This window comes from Plecotus auritus, assembly GCF_963455305.1.
Source record: "Plecotus auritus genome assembly, chromosome: 6".
Lineage (NCBI taxonomy): Eukaryota > Metazoa > Chordata > Mammalia > Chiroptera > Vespertilionidae > Plecotus > Plecotus auritus.
The window spans coordinates 178,715,149-178,732,213 of record NC_137773.1 but is presented as its reverse complement, the minus strand read 5'-3'; the positions used below and the strand labels follow the sequence as shown (position 1 = coordinate 178,732,213).

Genomic DNA, 17,065 nt, shown 5'->3' with positions numbered 1-17,065 from the left:
GTATCCTTCCAACTACTATGTGTCAAATATTTACTCTCTGTGCTATGCTATTGTATAGACAAAGAGCAAAGAATGCGCTCAATGTAAAACCTTAGGAACAACGACATTCAGTCAGATTGATGAGACCTGATAATTCTTCTGTCCTTCCATCCATCCACCTATCCATTTGCCCACCAGACATTCATCAGTCCTTCCGTCCATCTGTCCACCCATCTGCTCACATTAATCTACCCCATCTAACTACCCATCCATCCATCCATCCATCCTTCTATCCAAACACCCATCCATCGATCCATCCTTCCACCAGTCCAGTCACCTTTCCATTCCCTAACCTACCCCTGTGGTTCTCAACCAGGGGCAATTTTGCCCCCAGGGAATAATTGGAAATGTCTGGAGGCGTTTTCTGCTGTCGTTAAGTGGTTGATGCTGCTGTCACCTAGTGGATGAAGGCTAAACAGCCTACCACACAGGACAGCCCTCAGCAAAGAGTTATCCGGCTTACAATGTCTTCAGCGCCCACGTTGAGAATCCCTGATCTACTCCCACCCAACCACCCACCATCCATCACCACACCCATTTATTTAAATGTCTGTTGGGCTCCTGTTGCTGTCTCCCAGTTCGGACTGTGGAGTGTGTAAAACATAACAAGTGCACAGGTGTTACCTTGGAGTGTTGGGATTTTTGTAATCAGAAACCATGGAGCCCTGGCTGGTGTGGCTCAGTGGATAGAGCGTTGGCCTGCTAACTGAAGGGTCCCGGGTTCGATTCCAGTCAAGGGCACAAGCCCAGGTTGTGGGCTTGATCCCCAGTAGAGGGTGTGCAGGAGGCAGCCAATCAGTGATTCTCATCATTGATGTTTCTCTCTCTCTCTTTCCCCCTCCCTCCCTCTCCCTTTCTCTCTGAAATTAATTTAAAGTATATATATATATTTTTTTTTTTTTAAAAACCATGGAAGTTTGTGAATGAAAAGTTAATCAATAGAGAGGCTTCTTTGCTTATTGCCAGGATAGTATGTGATATTAAATCATTGCTAATTAAGATCAACAATTTATCACCATATTAATCAGGTAAACAGAAACATACCGAAGATGAAAAACAAATGTCCAGGTTTTTTCCTAACCACCACTCACTCTACGCACTAGAGTCACTTGGGGGGCTTTTAGGAAATACGGTTACCCAGATGGAGGCTCTAATCCAGTGGTCGGCAAACTCATTAGTCAACAGAGCCAAATATCAACAGGACAACGATTGAAATTTCTTTGGAGAGCCAAATTTTTTAAACTTAAACTTCTTCTAACGCCACTTCTTCAAAATAGACTCACCCAAGCCATGGTATTTTGTGGAAGAGCCACACTCAAGGGGCCAAAGAGCTGCATGTGGCTCGCAAGCCGCAGTTTGCCGACCACTGCTCTAATCGGCCTAGGACGTGGCCTAGGCATTGGAATTGCATAGATATAGAAGCACCCAGGTGATTATAATACTCAGCCAGGATGGGGGCAGCTGTGTCAGAACTCAAAAATGCACACCCCCCACCCTTTTCTTTACTGGATTTTTTTGCTTGTACGTAACAAATGATTTTTCTTTTTTTTCAACTTATTCAGAGCCTAATCCTATAAGGGTCGGGGTAATAACGCCCTTGAGTTCCTGGCTGGCCTTACTGTGTGTGGGGGGAGAGGTGCAGGGAGAACGGACCTAGAATCAATCACAGACCCCGGATCACGGATTGCCCACCACCAAGGGGAGGGCTTTTAGTCCATCTTCTGCTCCTGGAGCTTTTCAACGGAGTCGCATCGGCAGGAAGCCACAAGCTGCAACAGGAGCTAATCGTGCATCTTTGCGAATATTAAACAGATGGTAACGTAATTTAGGTGAAAAGATGTAAAGAAAAAGAAACACTGGTGCCCTGACCGGTTTGGTTCAGTGGATGGAGCGTCGGCCTGCGGACTGAGGGGTCCCGGGTTCGATCCCGGTCGGGGGCATGTACCTTGGTTGTGAGCACAAACCAGGTGGGGAGTGTGCAGGAGGCAGCTGATCGATGTTTCTAGCTCTCTCTCCCTCTCCCTTCCTCTCTGTGAAAAATCAATAAAATATATTTAAAAAAAAAAAAAAAAGAAACACTGGAACTTTTTAATGCTTGACTCGCTGTCAAAACTGGCAAATTCTTTCGTTTCTGTGGCTCCGACCCAGGGAGAGGAAATCCTTACCTCATGTGATTTCTGCCGTTCTGAGGGACTGGGATGGCCACGGATATTTATAGAAGGCCTTGGGAACTGCAGGGTTTTCACAGACGTTATCTTGCACGATCTCTTCAGCATTTCCTCGCGGGGGAGGCGCTAGCAGCTTGTGGGATGCTGTGTTGCTGGGTAAAGGGCGCGCACGGTAGCTTTTTCTTACTCTATTGGCCGTTTCAGCCTTGGGCTACCTTTCATACCGACTCCCCGGCCTGGCGGTTCCGGGACCACACAGAGTAAATGTGAACCCGGACCTGCACGTGGCTACCGGTTCTCACAGGACCTGCGTGCCCTCGTCCCCGGGAGCCTCCTGCTATTGCTCCATGCGCTGGGGCCTCTAGCTCTCCTCCTCCAGGGTGAAGCCTTCCTCGATGGCTCCAACAGAACCCTGGGGTCTTGGATGGGGCAGGTGCCATCCCGCTCAGCCGTCCATCCGGTGCAGGTTCCGCACCTCCCTGCCAGCCTCCCTGTGGGGCTCTGGCTGCGGACGTCATGGTAGGACTGCACTCGTTTAAGGATCTTGTTGAGATAAGACGTTTCTTGCCGAAACCGGTTTGGCTCAGTGGATAGAGCGTCGGCCTGCGGACTGAAGGGTCTCGGGTTCGATTCCGGTCAAGGGCATGTACCTTGGTTGCGGGCACATCCCCAGTGGGAGGTGTGCAGGAGGCAGCTGATCGATGTTTCTCTCTCATCGATGTTTCTAACTCTCTATCCCTCTCCCTTCCTCTCTGTAAAATATCAATAAAATATATTTAAAAAAAAAAGACGTTTCTTGCAGCCATTTCTACCTGTCCCGTCCTCTCTGGTGGCTGAGGAGGGAGGGCCTCTGCCTTCAAGGCTCAGGGATACAGAGAGGATGCTCTGCGAGAGCCTGCCGCGGAGGGGTGGGGGGACCGAGAGCCAGGCCTTCCGCCGCCATGACCCCCAGGGATGTCCCTGCAGGAAAGGAGAGGCTGACATGGAACAAAGGCCTCCACGGAGGTGGCTCGGCTACTCGCTCTCGTTCTTACTGAAGGCTCCGCTCTGACCCCACCTGTACGGAAAGACAGCCTCCCAGACAGGAAACAAGCACACATTCCGGACGACAAGCTCTTTTATCTTGTGTCTGCGTGTAAGACAGTGAACTGGAACCACCAGTGTCCTGGGAAGATAAGCAAGGGTCCTGTTGGAAGGACCACCCTCTGGGGGATGTCCCTCCCGGCAGGCCGGCCACTGCGTGTCCTCTGGGCTGGCCCAGCCTGGAGCAGACTGGCCGGAACTGGGCGGGTGGTTGGGAAGCCCCGCTGGAGCAGGAGGGGGGCGCTGCCGAGGGGCCCCTATTTCCTCTGTGCCTTCGGGAGGCCCATCGTGGATTTCAAGTAGCTGTGCTGGACACGGAGAAGGGAAGGAAGGGATTGGTTAGGGCAGCGGTCGGCAAATCATTCGTCCACAGAGCCAAATATCAACAGGACAACGGTTGACATTTCTTTGGAGAGCCACATTTTTTAAACTTAAACTTCTTCTAACGCCACTTCTTCAAAATAGACTCGCCCAGGCCGTGGTATTTTGTGGAAGAGCCACACTCAAGGGGCCAAACAGCCGCATGTGTCTCGCGATCCGCAGTTTGCCCACCACTGGGTTAGGGCTCAGAAGCCACCCACCTGCATCCCCCGTCATTCTTCCTGCCAGCGAGGACACTCGTGTGCGTGCATGTGCGCACACACACACACACACACACACTCACACTCATACACACACACACACACTCACACACACACTCACACACACTCACACACACACACACACACACTCATACACACACACTCACACACACACTCATACACACACACACATACACGCACACTCACTCATACACACACACACACTCATACACACACACATACACACACACTCACACACATACACACTCTCACACACACACTCATATACACACTCACACACATACACGCACACTCACACACACTCATACACACTCACACACACTCATACACACACTCATACACACACGCACACACACACACGCACTCACACACACACACACATACACTCACACTCACACACATTTACACACACATACACACATACACACACACTCACACACACATTTACACACACACATTTACACACACATACACTCACACGCACTCACACACGCACACACATTTACACACACATACACACACACACACACACACACACACTGTGGCGTGTCCTGTACTTAGAGGAAGCGCTTCAAGGCGGCTTCTCTTTCTCAGACTGCCGCATCGCTCCTCTTACTCTGGGGCCTTCATGACGTACAGAGGGTGACCTGGACACAGCACTGCGGCACCAGCACCCTCTGTGAGGGTGGAGATGGCCACTCACTGACTGACGGGTGGGCAGCGCATCCAGCATGGATGCCCCGGGCAAAGGGTGATCGGCAGGAATGGTCAGTGCTCACAGCATGCCCCGGCCCGGCCACAGCCTGCGGGACTCGAGCCGGCAGAAGACACCCGCTGCCTCTGGGTGACCGATCCCCGAGCTGAGGCTCCTCCCCGGCCTCTGCAGTGGGGAGCGGGGTCTGGGTGTGCTCGTGACGGGTCCCGAGGCCCACCGCCTGTGGGGCCAGGAGCCGAGTTACCTTCTGTTCTCTCTTGACCTTGGCGTTGTAGAAGGAGATGGACTCGGGGCCCTCGGGCAGCACGTCCTGCTGCAGCTGGCTGAACTTGTCCTGGTCGTCTTCTCCCTGGGGGCCCAACGCAGGTCGTTCTCCAGCCCGGCGCTGTCAGGACGCGCCCTGCCAGGGCCTGTGGTGGGCATGAGGGCGGCCCCTGGCTGGGCTTGCCATCCCCCCCTCGGCAGCTCGCACGCTCAGGCCCTGTCTGCCAGCCTCGCCAAGAGGCCCTGTAACTGCCCCCTGGGCAGGGTGAGCCACCCAAAGGGGTGGCGGCAGCACGGGGCATCCTCTGTGCGCCCGCCCTCGGTAACGGGGTAGAGACCTGTGGCTTCCCTCCTGCCTGGGCGGCCGTGGGAGCAGCTGGGAGCAGCCCACACGTACCGCGTTTGTGGGGAGAAAAGGGCAAGGCGCCGGAGGCACTGGCCACTGCCCCCTCCCCGCACCCGCCCCGCCCCGCCCCCGGGCCACGCACCAGAGAGACAATCCTGCTGACGGGCACCATGCCCGGCCGGATGCTGCTGCCCGGCTTCAGGGCCACCTGCACGTCCTCGGGGATGAAGAAGGACTCGTTGTACCAGATTTCAAATTCTGGAGGAGGAGGGGACGGCACCGAGGGGGGCCCTGAGGCAAAGGCTGTGTGCTCCCCTGAGGCTCACCCTGCCCTTCCTGCGCCCATCTGCCTCCTGCCCCCCAGATCCTATCAACGGACACCTGAAGGCCCTGCCCTGCCCCTGCCTCCGCCAGAGAGAAGCTTTTCCTTTTCTTTTAAGATCCATGGTTTGTTTTTATTTTAAAAAACATGTTGTTATTGATTCAGAGAGGAAGGCAGAGGGGGAGAGAAAAACATCCACGATGAGAGAGAATCACGGATCGGTTGCCACCTGCACGCTCCCTACTGGGGACCGAGCCCACAACCCGGCCATGCGCTCTGACTGGGGATCCAACCGTGACCTCCTGGTTCATGGGTCACTGCTCAACCACTGAGCCACCCGTGGGCCAGAGAGAAGCTCTGAAGCTGCTTCTAGAACCCAGGCGGCGGCCCTGCCCGGCGGGTCCCGCACTCGGACGGCCGCCACCCTGCCCAGATGGCACCTGTGAGAAGGCGCTGGCGACACTGGTCCACCAGGTGCTGGCAGTACTGGATCTCAGCCCTCAGGTCGCGCAGGTCCTGATACTCCGCACGGTACTGCTTCTTGAGGTCTTTGAGCTTCAGGATCAGCAGGAATTCCTCCTCATCGATGATGATCAGCCCCTTCTTCTCATACTCACCTGCAGAGGAGGGAGGAGGCCGGGGGTGAGGAGCCACCTGTGGTGAGGGAGGGAGGGAGGGAGGGAGGGAGGGAGGGAGGGAGGGAGGGAGGCGGGCCAGAGAGAGGGGAGTGCTGGCAAAACACAGGACAGGAGCCCAGGAAGGCCAGGCACTGCGTGTGGTGGGCACGGCCCTGGGAGGCCCGCTGCCAGGACACGTCCACGGGAGAGGGAGCCCAGAGCAGGCCCCTGGCATTTCCAGGGCAGCCAGGAGGGTCGCAGCGGAGCGGGCAGGAATGGCCCACGTGCCACACATCATGATCTCAGACCCCGTCCATCGGAAATGCTCCGTAGCATCTCAATATATGGATGTTTACCGTTTTTGTTTTTTTTTTTTTGTTTAAAAAAACACAAACCGTGACATTTATTGCGCGACTAATCCCTAAGCCAGCCGTGGGCAAACTACGGCCCGCGGGCCGGATCCGGCTCTTCTATCCGGTTCTCTTGCTCTCCCCTCCGCTCCTTTACTTTGAACTTATATTAGTTCACACAAACACTCCATCCATGCTTTTGTTCCGGCCCTCCGGTCCAGTTTAAGAACCCATTGTGGCCCTGACCGGTGTGGCTCAGTGGATAGAGCCTCGGCCTGCGGACTGAAGGGTCCCGGGTTCGATTCCGGTCAAGGGCATGTACCTTGGTTGCGGGCACATCCCCAATAGGGGGCGTGCAGGAGGCAGCTGATCAATGTCTCTCTCTCTCTCATTGATGTTTCTAACTCTCTATCCCTTCTCTTCCTCTCTGTGAAAAACCAATAAAATATATTTAAAAAAAAAAAGAAAGAACCCATTGTGGCCCTCAAGTCAAAAAGTTTGCCCACCCCTGCCCTAAACCCTTAGTGTCAGCTGGATGGGCAGCTGCCCCTGGGGTGTGGGTGCTGTTCCCGCCCAGAATCCGGGCCTGGATCTTCGGCAGACCAAGTTTAGGGGCTCAGGCGACCAGTCCCGCTAACGCCCTGGCCTCGCCACGGCCTCCTGCGCTTGGCGGGTGGCCGCGCCTTCACGCACTGCCCTGGCGGACGAGTCCCACGAGGCGCTCGGGCGGGGCCCTCACTGGTAAGCGGGCGTGTGAGCCCACGTGTCAGACCGTCTCCTCGTGACTGGAGATTCCTCAGCCACCGCCTTGTTAGGGACGACTGGCCGTCTGCACCCCATCGAGTGGCCGTCAGAGGCTCCGAGAGAGGAGTCAGCTGTGCGCTCAGCACCTGCCCCACGCAGCCTCTCTGGACGGGCCTGAGGCTCCGCCAGTTCCTTGAGGATCGTTGGGTTAAGACAGTGGTCGGCAAACTAATTAGTCAACAGAGCGGCAGACGGCGGCTCACGAGCCGCATGTGGCCCGCGAGCCGCGGTTTGCCGACCACCGGGTTAAGACGAAAGAACATGGTCTGTAAGCCACTCCCCTGGCTGGCCACTGCCCGCAGCACACTCACACGTGTGGCCAGGGGCGGGTGTGGGCAGTGCCTGCCGTTGGGACCAGGGCACCCGGTGAGGGGGACCAGGGAGCCCCGCCCCACGTGAGGGCCCTGCTCTCGGAGCCTGAAGGCCCCCCACCACCTGCCTTAGGAGGGGAGGGGAGTCCTTGCCCAGCCACCTTCCCCCTCCTCCACCTTGCTTCTCCCGCAGGGACTTCTGGGCGTTTAGTCCCTCCTTGGTCACGTCGATCTCCTTCTTGATGGCATTGATGCGCTGTGTGGTCTCACTGGCCCTTTTCCTCCGCTCGTTCAAGATGGACTTGTTCTCTTTGAAGATGCGGTTGATCTCGCTACCTCGCTCGTTCTTAAAGTCCTCAAAGGCCACAGGCTTGGAGGGGGGGGTGCTGGGCCTGAAGATGGAGGGGGACGGGGGGGGGGGGGGACAGCTGTTTTGGAGCCACCAGGCACTTCACCTGCCTCCCCTGGGGCCCTGGCAGCAGGAGGGCCAGGGTTCCTGGGCACCGCCTCCCAGACGGAGCCAGGCTGTGGTGGGGACCGTGCCCTCCTCTGTGCGTTCCTCGCACATGAGGGCATGTGACCACTGCGCACGACGAGGAAAGCAAGGGGGTGCGTAACCCCAGGAGACAGCAAACCCGCTTTGTGGAGTCTCCTTCAGGGATCTCTTTGATAAAGTTTCAAATGCCTGAGGCCGTGCGGCGTCAATAATTGTACACCTTTTATTTCCTCGGGAGCATTGCTTCATGCGACTAAAAACTCTGAGAACTCTGCCGAAACCGGTGTGGCTCAGTGGATGGAGCGTCAGCCTGCGGACTGCAGGGTCCCGGGTTCGATTCCGGTCAAGGGCATGTGCCTGGGTTGCGGGCACATCCCCAGTGGGAGGTGTGCAGGAGGCAGCTGATCGATGTTTCTCTCTCATCGATGTTTCTAGCTCTCTATCCCTCTCCCTTCCTCTCTGTAAAATATCAATAAAATATATTAAAAAAAAAAACAACAAAACTCTGAGAACTCTAGTTAATGAGAGGTGAGCTTTAGTGCTGGGGGGCAGGGACCCGTCTGCACTCGGTGCCGTGGATGGATGGAGGGGGGAGAGAGAGAGAGACAGCACACGGAGAAGCAGGCCTAGTCACAGGTGAACTGTGAGTCACAGGCGTGGGCCTGCAGTTCTTCCGGCTCCTCCGAATGTCCGGACGTGGTCACAGCTGGGGGTGGGGGTGGGGGTGGGGGTGGGGGGTCTTCATGCACCTCCTCGTGCACGTCCAGGGAGGGGATAATTCCCTCCTCCGAGCCCTTCCCTACGGTCAGCTGTGAGTGTTTTGTTTTAATGGCGCTTTTTGCCTGTCCAGTTGATGCAATGAGCATCTTTGGCGTAAATCTCTGTCCACATCCCTGACCATTTCCTCGGGCGGATTCCTACACGCTCGCCCGCCCGCCAAGGAGAGGAACTGGGTGGCCCTGCTGGACCCTCTGCGGGGACGCCGCGTGGTCTCCTGGACTGTGGGCCGGGGTCTGCCTACCACCCCGATCGCATCTGCAGGGGCTCTGCATGTTGAGGATCCCGCTCTGGTCTGGGGGGGCTGGGGCTGGAGCTCGCGGTAGACGGTCACCTGGGTGGGCGGGGTTCCTCCTTGGGGGAGTCCACGGGGAGGGTTTCGATGTTGGAGGTCTCCCGGTCCCGCAGGATCATGTCCTTGACATCCCCCTCCTTGGAGAGAGGGGTCAGCTGGGTCTTGGAGGTGGACACATCCACATCCTTGCCACTCACAGGGCTGCTGCCGCCTTCCTTCCTGGCCGCAGCGCTGGAGGGAGAGGGTGGGAGACCCAGGGCTCAGGCGGGGAGGGCAGCACCCCCACGCGGACGGGGTGCCTGTTCTCAGCCCTGGCACACGGAAGCCCCCCCCCCCCAGCTTCCATCTGATCCTGGGCCCAGGGGAAAGGACAGAGCATGACCGAAGCCGTGCAGATGGGGGGACGGGAGAGCGCCTTCCTCCCTGGTATGAGCGTGAGGAACCCGCCCCCGGCCAGCTCCCGCCCGAAGGGAAGGCTGTGCCCTGGGGGGTGGGCCACACTCTCAGGGCCCCTGTGTCCAGCTGAGCAGGAGGTGGAATCCGCTCTGGGAAGGACCCGCTGAGCCTCCACCAGGCGGGCTGTCCGTGGACCTGCACGGGACCGGCTCCCCTGCCCACACCGGTGCCCTCCCCGCCCGGGACCGGCTCCCCTGCCCACACCGGTGCCCTCCCCGCCCGGGACCGGCTCCCCTGCCCACACCGGTGCCCTCCCCGCCCTCCTGCCCACACCGGTGCCCTCCCCGCCCGGACCTGCTCCCCTGCCCACACCGGTGCCCTCCCCGCTCTCCTGCCCACACCGGTGCCCTCCCCGCCCGGGACCGGCTCCCCTGCCCACACCGGTGCCCTCCCCGCCCGGGACCGGCTCCCCTGCCCACACCAGTGCCCTCCCCGCTCTCCTGCCCACACCGGTGCCCTCCCCGCCCGGGACCGGCTCCCCTGCCCACACCAGTGCCCTCCCCGCTCCCCTGCCCACACCAGTGCCCTCCCCGCTCCCCTGCCCACACCGGTGCCCTCCCCGCTCTCCTGCCCACACCGGTGCCCTCCCCGCCCGGGACCGGCTCCCCTGCCCACACCGGTGCCCTCCCCGCCCGGGACCAGCTCCCCTGCCCACACCAGTGCCCTCCCCGCTCTCCTGCCCACACCGGTGCCCTCCCCGCCCGGGACCGGCTCCCCTGCCCACACCGGTGCCCTCCCCACCCGGGACCGGCTCCCCTGCCCACACCAGTGCCCTCCCCGCTCCCCTGCCCACACCAGTGCCCTCCCCGCTCTCCTGCCCACACCAGTGCCCTCCCCGCCCGGGACCGGCTCCCCTGCCCACACCGGTGCCCTCCCCGCTCCCCTGCCCACACCAGTGCCCTCCCCGCTCTCCTGCCCACACCAGTGCCCTCCCCACTCTCCTGCCCACACCAGTGCCCTCCCCGCTCCCCTGCCCACACCAGTGCCCTCCCCGCTCCCCTGCCCACACCAGTGCCCTCCCCGCTCCCCTGCCCACACCAGTGCCCTCCCCGCTCTCCTGCCCACACCAGTGCCCTCCCCGCCCGGGACCGGCTCCCCTGCCCACACCGGTGCCCTCCCCGCCCGGGACCGGCTCCCCTGCCCACACCGGTGCCCTCCCTGCCCCGGACACTGGCTGCCCGCCCTCTGTGTGTTGGTGCGGGTCCTCCCGCCCGCCCTCCCGCCCGCCCAGGGGGGCACACGTGAGCAGGCCTGTGCCCACAGGAGATGCCCTGCTCTTTCCTCCTCTTCATTTTCTTGCAACATCCTGCTTTGAGGGAGGGGAGGAAGCCTGGTCTACCTGTAAGTGCACCTACGGCAGCAGAACAGGGGGACGGGGCGGTGGGGAGGGGAGGGGGGAGGGGAGGGGGGAGGGGGAACTGCGCTGCCTGGAGCTACGCCTGGTCCCCGACTCTGCAGTCAGTGCTGGGCCACATCCTTTCACGAGCGCTTTCACCAGTAACAAGGACGGCATCGCTCACGTATGCTCACAGCAACGCCAACGACACTGATGCTGTTATTACTATTCCACTTGCTTTTTAAAACAATTCTATTTATTGATTTGAGAGGGGGAGAGAGAGAGAGAGAGAGAGAGAGAGAGAGAGAGGGAGACAGCGAGAGAGGGAGGGAAGAGAAAAGAAAAAACCCCACCCATTTGTTGTTCCACTTATTCACACACTCATTGGCTGATTCTTGCCTGTGCCCTGACCGGGGAGGCAACCTGCACCCTTAGTTCCCAGGACGACGCTCTGACCGCCGAGCTCCCGGCCAGGGCTTGTTACTCCCACCTTAGAGACGGGAAGCCAGGGCCTTACACCAGGTGAGGAGGAGAGCGGAGAGGAAGGAGGGCCTGTGTCTGCCTCTGCACAGCCCACACGTGGCTTACCGAGTGAACCCTGACCCTCCCCCCACCTGGCACCCACCAAGGAGTCCGCCCGAGTGCTGAACTGGGGTTTGGGGTGGTCACAGAAGGACTCTGTTGGGAGGTGGGGTTTGACATGAAACAGCAGAGGTAAACGCCAGCCCGGCTTCTCACTTGGACTCTACTAGACTCGGCAGAAGTGGGACCTGGGAAGTGACTTCCCCTCCCTGAGCCTCAGTTTCCCCATCAGTGACACGGAGGCATTAGCTGCCAGCTCGTGGGGTGCTGTGCGGGGAGAGGGGACAGCCCCGCCCGGGCCCCTAGACGTGGGCAAACTACGGCCCGCGGGCCGGATCCGGCTGTTCTATCCGGTTCTCTTGCTCTCCCCTCCGCTCCTTTACTTTGAATTTATATTAGTTCACACAAACACTCCATCCATGCTTTTGTTCCGGCCCTCCGGTCCAGTTTAAGAACCCATTGTGGCCCTCGAGTCAAAAAGTTTGCCCACCCCTGCCCTAGATGTTGCTAGTATGGGCAGCAGTGACCCGCACTGGGCCGCAGAGTAGCGAGACCAGAGGGACGGGAGACAGGAGCGTCCTCCCCGTCACCAGCCCAGGAGGGCCGGGTGCCGAGCGGGCCGGTCACTCACCTGATCTGCTCTCTCCATGTCCTCCTGGACTTGGGTTTCTTCCCAGGTTTGGCGGAGTAAGCGGCGACCCCAAGTCCAAAGCCTTGTCCGTCGGACTCACCCACCAGGTGGCCGTCAGCATCCATAAGCCCTGCCTGGACAGAGGCCCGCCGCAGGGGCAGAGGTCAGGCCAAGGGTTTGTTCAGGCCTTGGGGGGACTCAGGCGTGCGTGGGCTGCAGGCCCAGGCCGTCCCCAGCGAGCCTGTCCCCTCTCCACATGGACGCCTGTGGGTTTCCTTCCAGGGCCTGGGATCCCAAGCCTGTTCCCCAGCCCCGCTCCCGGAATCCGCTCGGTCTCCCATTCCGGAGACCGCCGTGAACCACACACGCTCATCCTGCCGTGACCTCCTGCTCCAGCCCCGATGGGCTCTGCCGCCCCGGAAAGGTCTGGAATAAACAATCTGACGGGAACGCTGCCGGCAGGAGGCAGCCGCGCTCACCTTCTGGACGGCGGAAATGGCTGCAAAGTCGTTCTTGTCTATGAGGGTGTACTTCCGGCGCAGAGCGGACTCCACTTCCTGCTCCTGTTGGCTGGGGAGAGAGCCAACGCTGGGCCCTGGGCCGCACTGAACCCCCAGTGCGTCCTGGAGGCAGAGGTTGGGGGTGGCCCCGTGGGAAGGAGCCCGGCCTCCCCATGAACCAGGCCTGATCGGAGCAGCTCACGCGGGGCCTCCGAACCCCCATGTGCACCCATGGCCAAGCCCCGCGCCCGCAGGGCCGCCGCTGCTCCAGGAGCTCCACAGGAGCCGAGCCCGTGTGGGGTCACGCTTCCCCATCTGGGCTCCGTCTCTCACAGGCCCTTGGTTTGTTGCTGTTTTTAACCCCCACCCGAGGACATTGCCCATTGATTTTAGGGAGAGTGGAAGAGCGAGGGAGACTCAGAGAAACATCCATGTGAGAGAGAGACATCGATGGGGTGCCTCCCGCACCCTGGGCCGGGGAGCAGCCTGCAACCCAGGTACATGCCCTTGGCCGGAATCGAACCCGGGACCCTTAGGGTCTGAAGGCCAACGCTCTATCCACTGAGCCACACCAGGCAGAGCTCTAACAGGCCCTTTGGAATCACGTGACCAGCTTCTGTGATACCCACCCACCCAGCCTGAGCCACGTGGGCCACAGGGACGTGTGCACCACAAATGCCTGCTGAGGTGGGGCTGGGGAGCTGCAGCCACGTTCAGAGCCTCCTGTGCCACTGATGGACTCAGGACACACCCACAGGGACACCTCTCCCTGGGAGGCTCGCTACTGGAGGGCTGTCCCCTAGGCTTCCCCCGGGATGGGCAGGGGAGGGCAAGGGAGAGGAGGGCAGGACAGAGGAGGGCAGGGTTGGGAAGGGGAGGGGAGGGGCAGGGGAGGGCAGGGTTGGGGAGGGCAGGGCAGAGGAGGGCAGAGGAGGGCAGGGGAGGGCAGGGCAGGGGAGGGGAAGGCAGAGGAGGGCAGGGAAGGGGAGGGCAGAGGAGGGGAGGGCAGGAAAGGGGAGGGGAGGGGAGGGGAGGGTTGGGGAAGAGAGGGAAGAGAGGGGGAGGGCAGGGTTGGGGCAGGCAGGGCAGGGGAGGGGAGGGCAGGGCAGAGGAGGGGTGGGGAAGGCAGGGAAGGGGAGGGCGGGGCAGGAAGGTCTCAGAGCTCTGGGCAGAGACTTTCGGGACGAGGGGCCTGGGCACATCCTGAGGACTCGGTTCTGGCTCCGCATGCGCACAGAGCACAGGAGAGGCAGGGGGTGTGCTTGGCGGCGGAGTCCACACCCCCCGATGAAAGAGTCGGCTGGGCAGGGAGGGCCCCTTACAGCAGAACCAGCCGGAACTGGTTGAACACCTCCTGGATCTGCCTGAGGTTAATGATCTGGAGAGGAGAGGAGAGAACGGGCAGGGTTAGGCCTTGGCCCCGGGGCCAGCGTGTCTGTGTCAGTGGAGAAGCCCAGGCCTGGGCTGACCGAGGACCCTCTGCCTCCAGAACAGGACAGCACAGCCCGCGGAGGACAGAGGGCACCCGGTCACCGTTTCCAGACCGAGCGTTTTCTGCGCACGAACATCCCTTTCTAAGTGACGGTCTCCCTAAAACCACCACGGCTCTAGTGCTTGACGATACTCAGAGCAGTCTGTCTAAGAAAGAGGCAACGTGCAAATTAGGCCGGGACTCCGTAACGGGTCACGGCCAGACAGGAGGAGGTTGCGAGCGCAGGTGAGGCTCAGAGCGGAGACGGAGACAGAGGCAGGGGGCTCGGGCGGCCCGCAGTGGACACGGACGGGGGGTGGGGGCCAGGGGACGCTGCGAGTCAGGCGTGGGTCCCGGCCGCCCGCGGGGCATCTCCTCGTGCGATGGGGCCTCTAGTCCGTTAATAAAATGAGTTGTCCTGAGCTCTCCCACTTCCCCAGGGTTCCATTCTGAGCCTTTCTGAGGGTGCAGACACGTCCACGCCTGTGGCTGGAGGAGTCACCGCCCCCCTCTGGACTCTGACCCACAAGCAGTGCCCTTGACCGGGGTCGGTCTGGGGCTGCCCTTGCTGGGGAGGCCGGGAGCCCCCTCAGCTGCCACCTGCGCTGCGGGGACAGGCTGCCTCTGCCGTGTGGCTGGCCTCCCTCCTGGGCCCACCGCCCGGGTCTTCGGTGCGGACAGCCAGCATGGCCGTCGTCCTTTACGGGCACCTCCACCTCCACAGCCGCCGAGGAGCCAGGCTCCGGCACCTTCCCCGCTAAGGAGGCGAGGCTCCCCAGGCACCGGGGTCGCGCAGCACGGAGACGCGTGGCTGGGATTCGACCGGCCGCCTGGCTCAGGCCCCGCTTGGTCCCAGCGATGGATTGCGTCCTATGTGTTCTAGACTGTTCAGGCCGCTGGCCGCTGGGCGGGCACCCACCGCCTGGTAACCCTGGACTGGGAGGCTGAGGCCTCGGTGGCTGAAGGGACTCTGAGATCAGGGTCCCCCCTCCCACGCCCACGGCACCCTCTCAGGGGAGGGCCCAGGGCCAGCGCAGCGGACGCCGGGTGGGACGTGAGCTGGGTCCCGAGGAGGGGCTCCTCACATCGATCTCGTCCAGCGCCCCGTCCAGGTACCGCCGCACCTGCGAGTGGATCTCGGCAATCTGGATCTCGTCCATGGGGTCGTAGTTCACGTGGGAGCGGTTGGCCTTGGAGGAGGAGGAGGACGCACATCAGCTCGCGTGCTGAGCCCGCCAGGGGCAGCAGGGCCGTTCAAAGAACCAGCACGGGAGCCTGGGCACCCCCCTGGCCACCAAGCCAGCCCACTGTCCCTGCATCAGGCCTGGGGGCGGGGCCTGGCTCAGGCCAGGGGCTCTGGTCAGCGAGTGAGCCGGTGAGGGAGGGCAGGCGCTCTGCTGGCGGATTCTAGGTGGAGGGGACGGGAGGGCGGTGCGGCCTCGGCCTCCTGGCCCCTCTGGACCTGAGCATCAACCGGGCAGGCTCCCGCACTCCTGGCTCCGTACTGCCACCCTCCACACCCCAGCCCGCCCCCATCCCTGACCCTGACCCGTCGCGTCTGCCGCGTACCCCAACCTGCCGTCCCCGGCCCCTCGTCCTCCAGCCGCCTGCCTGCCTCTGCTCCCTGGCCATCCGACCCCCTGCCCGCAAGGCATCCCTCGTCCCCCCATCGGTGTTCCCCGAGTCTCCCTGACGACGTGGCCCCTGCCCACCTGGCCCCGGTGCACCCAGTCCTGGCCCCAGGCCCCCGGCCCCGTACCAGGCTGTCATGGATGGCCAGTTCCTGCTTGAGCAGCGCCAGCTCCTTCTCCAGGTTCTTGACCATCCGCTGCCAGGGAAGCATCGTGGGGCAGAGAGGGCAGTCAGAGGAGCTACGGTTCTCCACCTCGTCCCAGTCCCTGCCCTCTGGCAGACCGCGAGCGCTCCCGGCGGTCCACGGACTGATCCCGGCACCTGGACAATTCCCACCCCACAGTGCCTTTCCCCAACTGGGGCGAGCGTAGGGCTTGAGGGACCTCGGCAGCCCCCGGCAGAGGAGACTCAGAACAGAGTGAGCACAGGCACCCCGAGGGCCGCACCAAAACCCAACTCCCGCCCTGGCCCGTGTGGCCCAGTGGACAGAGCCTCGGCCTGTGGACTGAAGGGTCCCAGGTTCGATTCTGGTCAAGGGCACGTGCCCGGGTGCGGGGTCGATCCCCAGTGTGGAGCGTGCAGGAGGCAGCCGATCCAGGATTCCCTCTCGTCATTGAGGTTTCCCTCTCTCCCTCCCTTCCTCTCTGAAATCAATTTTAAAAAATGTTTTTTAAATGGCCACTGGAGGGAGCCCTTGGCAGCGGGATCCCGGGACCCAAGCTGTGGCCATTCCCGGCCAGAGGTGGGCTCACTCAGCGGGCAGAGCGGGGGCGTCTGGCTGAGCCGCTGGGGTCTCCAGCCGGACGACTGTCCAAGGTGACCTCCGGGCCAATCAGGTGACACGGGGAAGTGGGCCGTCTGCCCGGGGGTCGCCAGCCTCCACGCCACACCCTCCTCCACGGACCGGAGAGAAGCAGCTTGGACACAGGCTGGAGCGGCAGGCCCCACGGCACGGCACGGCGGCACTCCGCAGGCCGACTCCCTTAGAAAGACCGACCGGGAGCGTTTTCCGGGCGGAATGAATGCCTTGGACACAGCACAGACTCACGCTCCCTGCCGTCCAGGCGCTTTCACCGTCACGGAGGAGGACGGCTCGGAGAGCTCTGCGTGAGCCCAGCGCCGGGCCGCACCAGGCTGCACCGGGCCGCGCCAGGCCGCACCGGGCCGCACCGGGCCGGCAGCTCTCAGCCGGGAGAGCTTCCCTGGGAAGCCGCGCCCCTCCCACACCTGCAGGTGTAGCTCCTCTGGGCAGAGCACAGCACCCCTCG

The 17,065-nt window shown here is 61.4% G+C and overlaps 1 protein-coding gene across 4 annotated transcripts in view; it reads right to left on the bottom strand.

The window, feature by feature from the left end:
* Window positions 1–3,105: 3,105 nt before the first annotated feature.
* KIF9 (kinesin family member 9) overlaps window positions 3,106–17,065 on the bottom strand; it is a 39,458-nt gene continuing 25,498 nt past the window's right edge. For 3 of the 4 annotated variants that reach the window (XR_013960994.1, XR_013960995.1, XR_013960996.1), the window contains 12 exons: window positions 15,925–15,993; window positions 15,251–15,355; window positions 14,017–14,072; window positions 12,674–12,764; window positions 12,195–12,328; window positions 9,229–9,420; window positions 7,799–8,013; window positions 5,980–6,156; window positions 5,360–5,475; window positions 4,852–4,956; window positions 3,265–3,598; window positions 3,106–3,167 (listed from right to left, as the gene is read on the bottom strand). Coding sequence is in view for 1 of the 4 variants with exons in the window: in XM_080676488.1 (XP_080532614.1) it covers window positions 3,548–3,598; window positions 4,852–4,956; window positions 5,360–5,475; window positions 5,980–6,156; window positions 7,799–8,013; window positions 9,229–9,420; window positions 12,195–12,328; window positions 12,674–12,764; window positions 14,017–14,072; window positions 15,251–15,355; window positions 15,925–15,993 (1,311 nt within the window). In the remaining 3 variants the exon portion in view is untranslated. Of the gene's footprint in view, window positions 3,168–3,242; window positions 3,599–4,851; window positions 4,957–5,359; window positions 5,476–5,979; window positions 6,157–7,798; window positions 8,014–9,228; window positions 9,421–12,194; window positions 12,329–12,673; window positions 12,765–14,016; window positions 14,073–15,250; window positions 15,356–15,924; window positions 15,994–17,065 lie in introns of those variants that run through there. The other variant, XM_080676488.1, reaches the window with a different exon arrangement.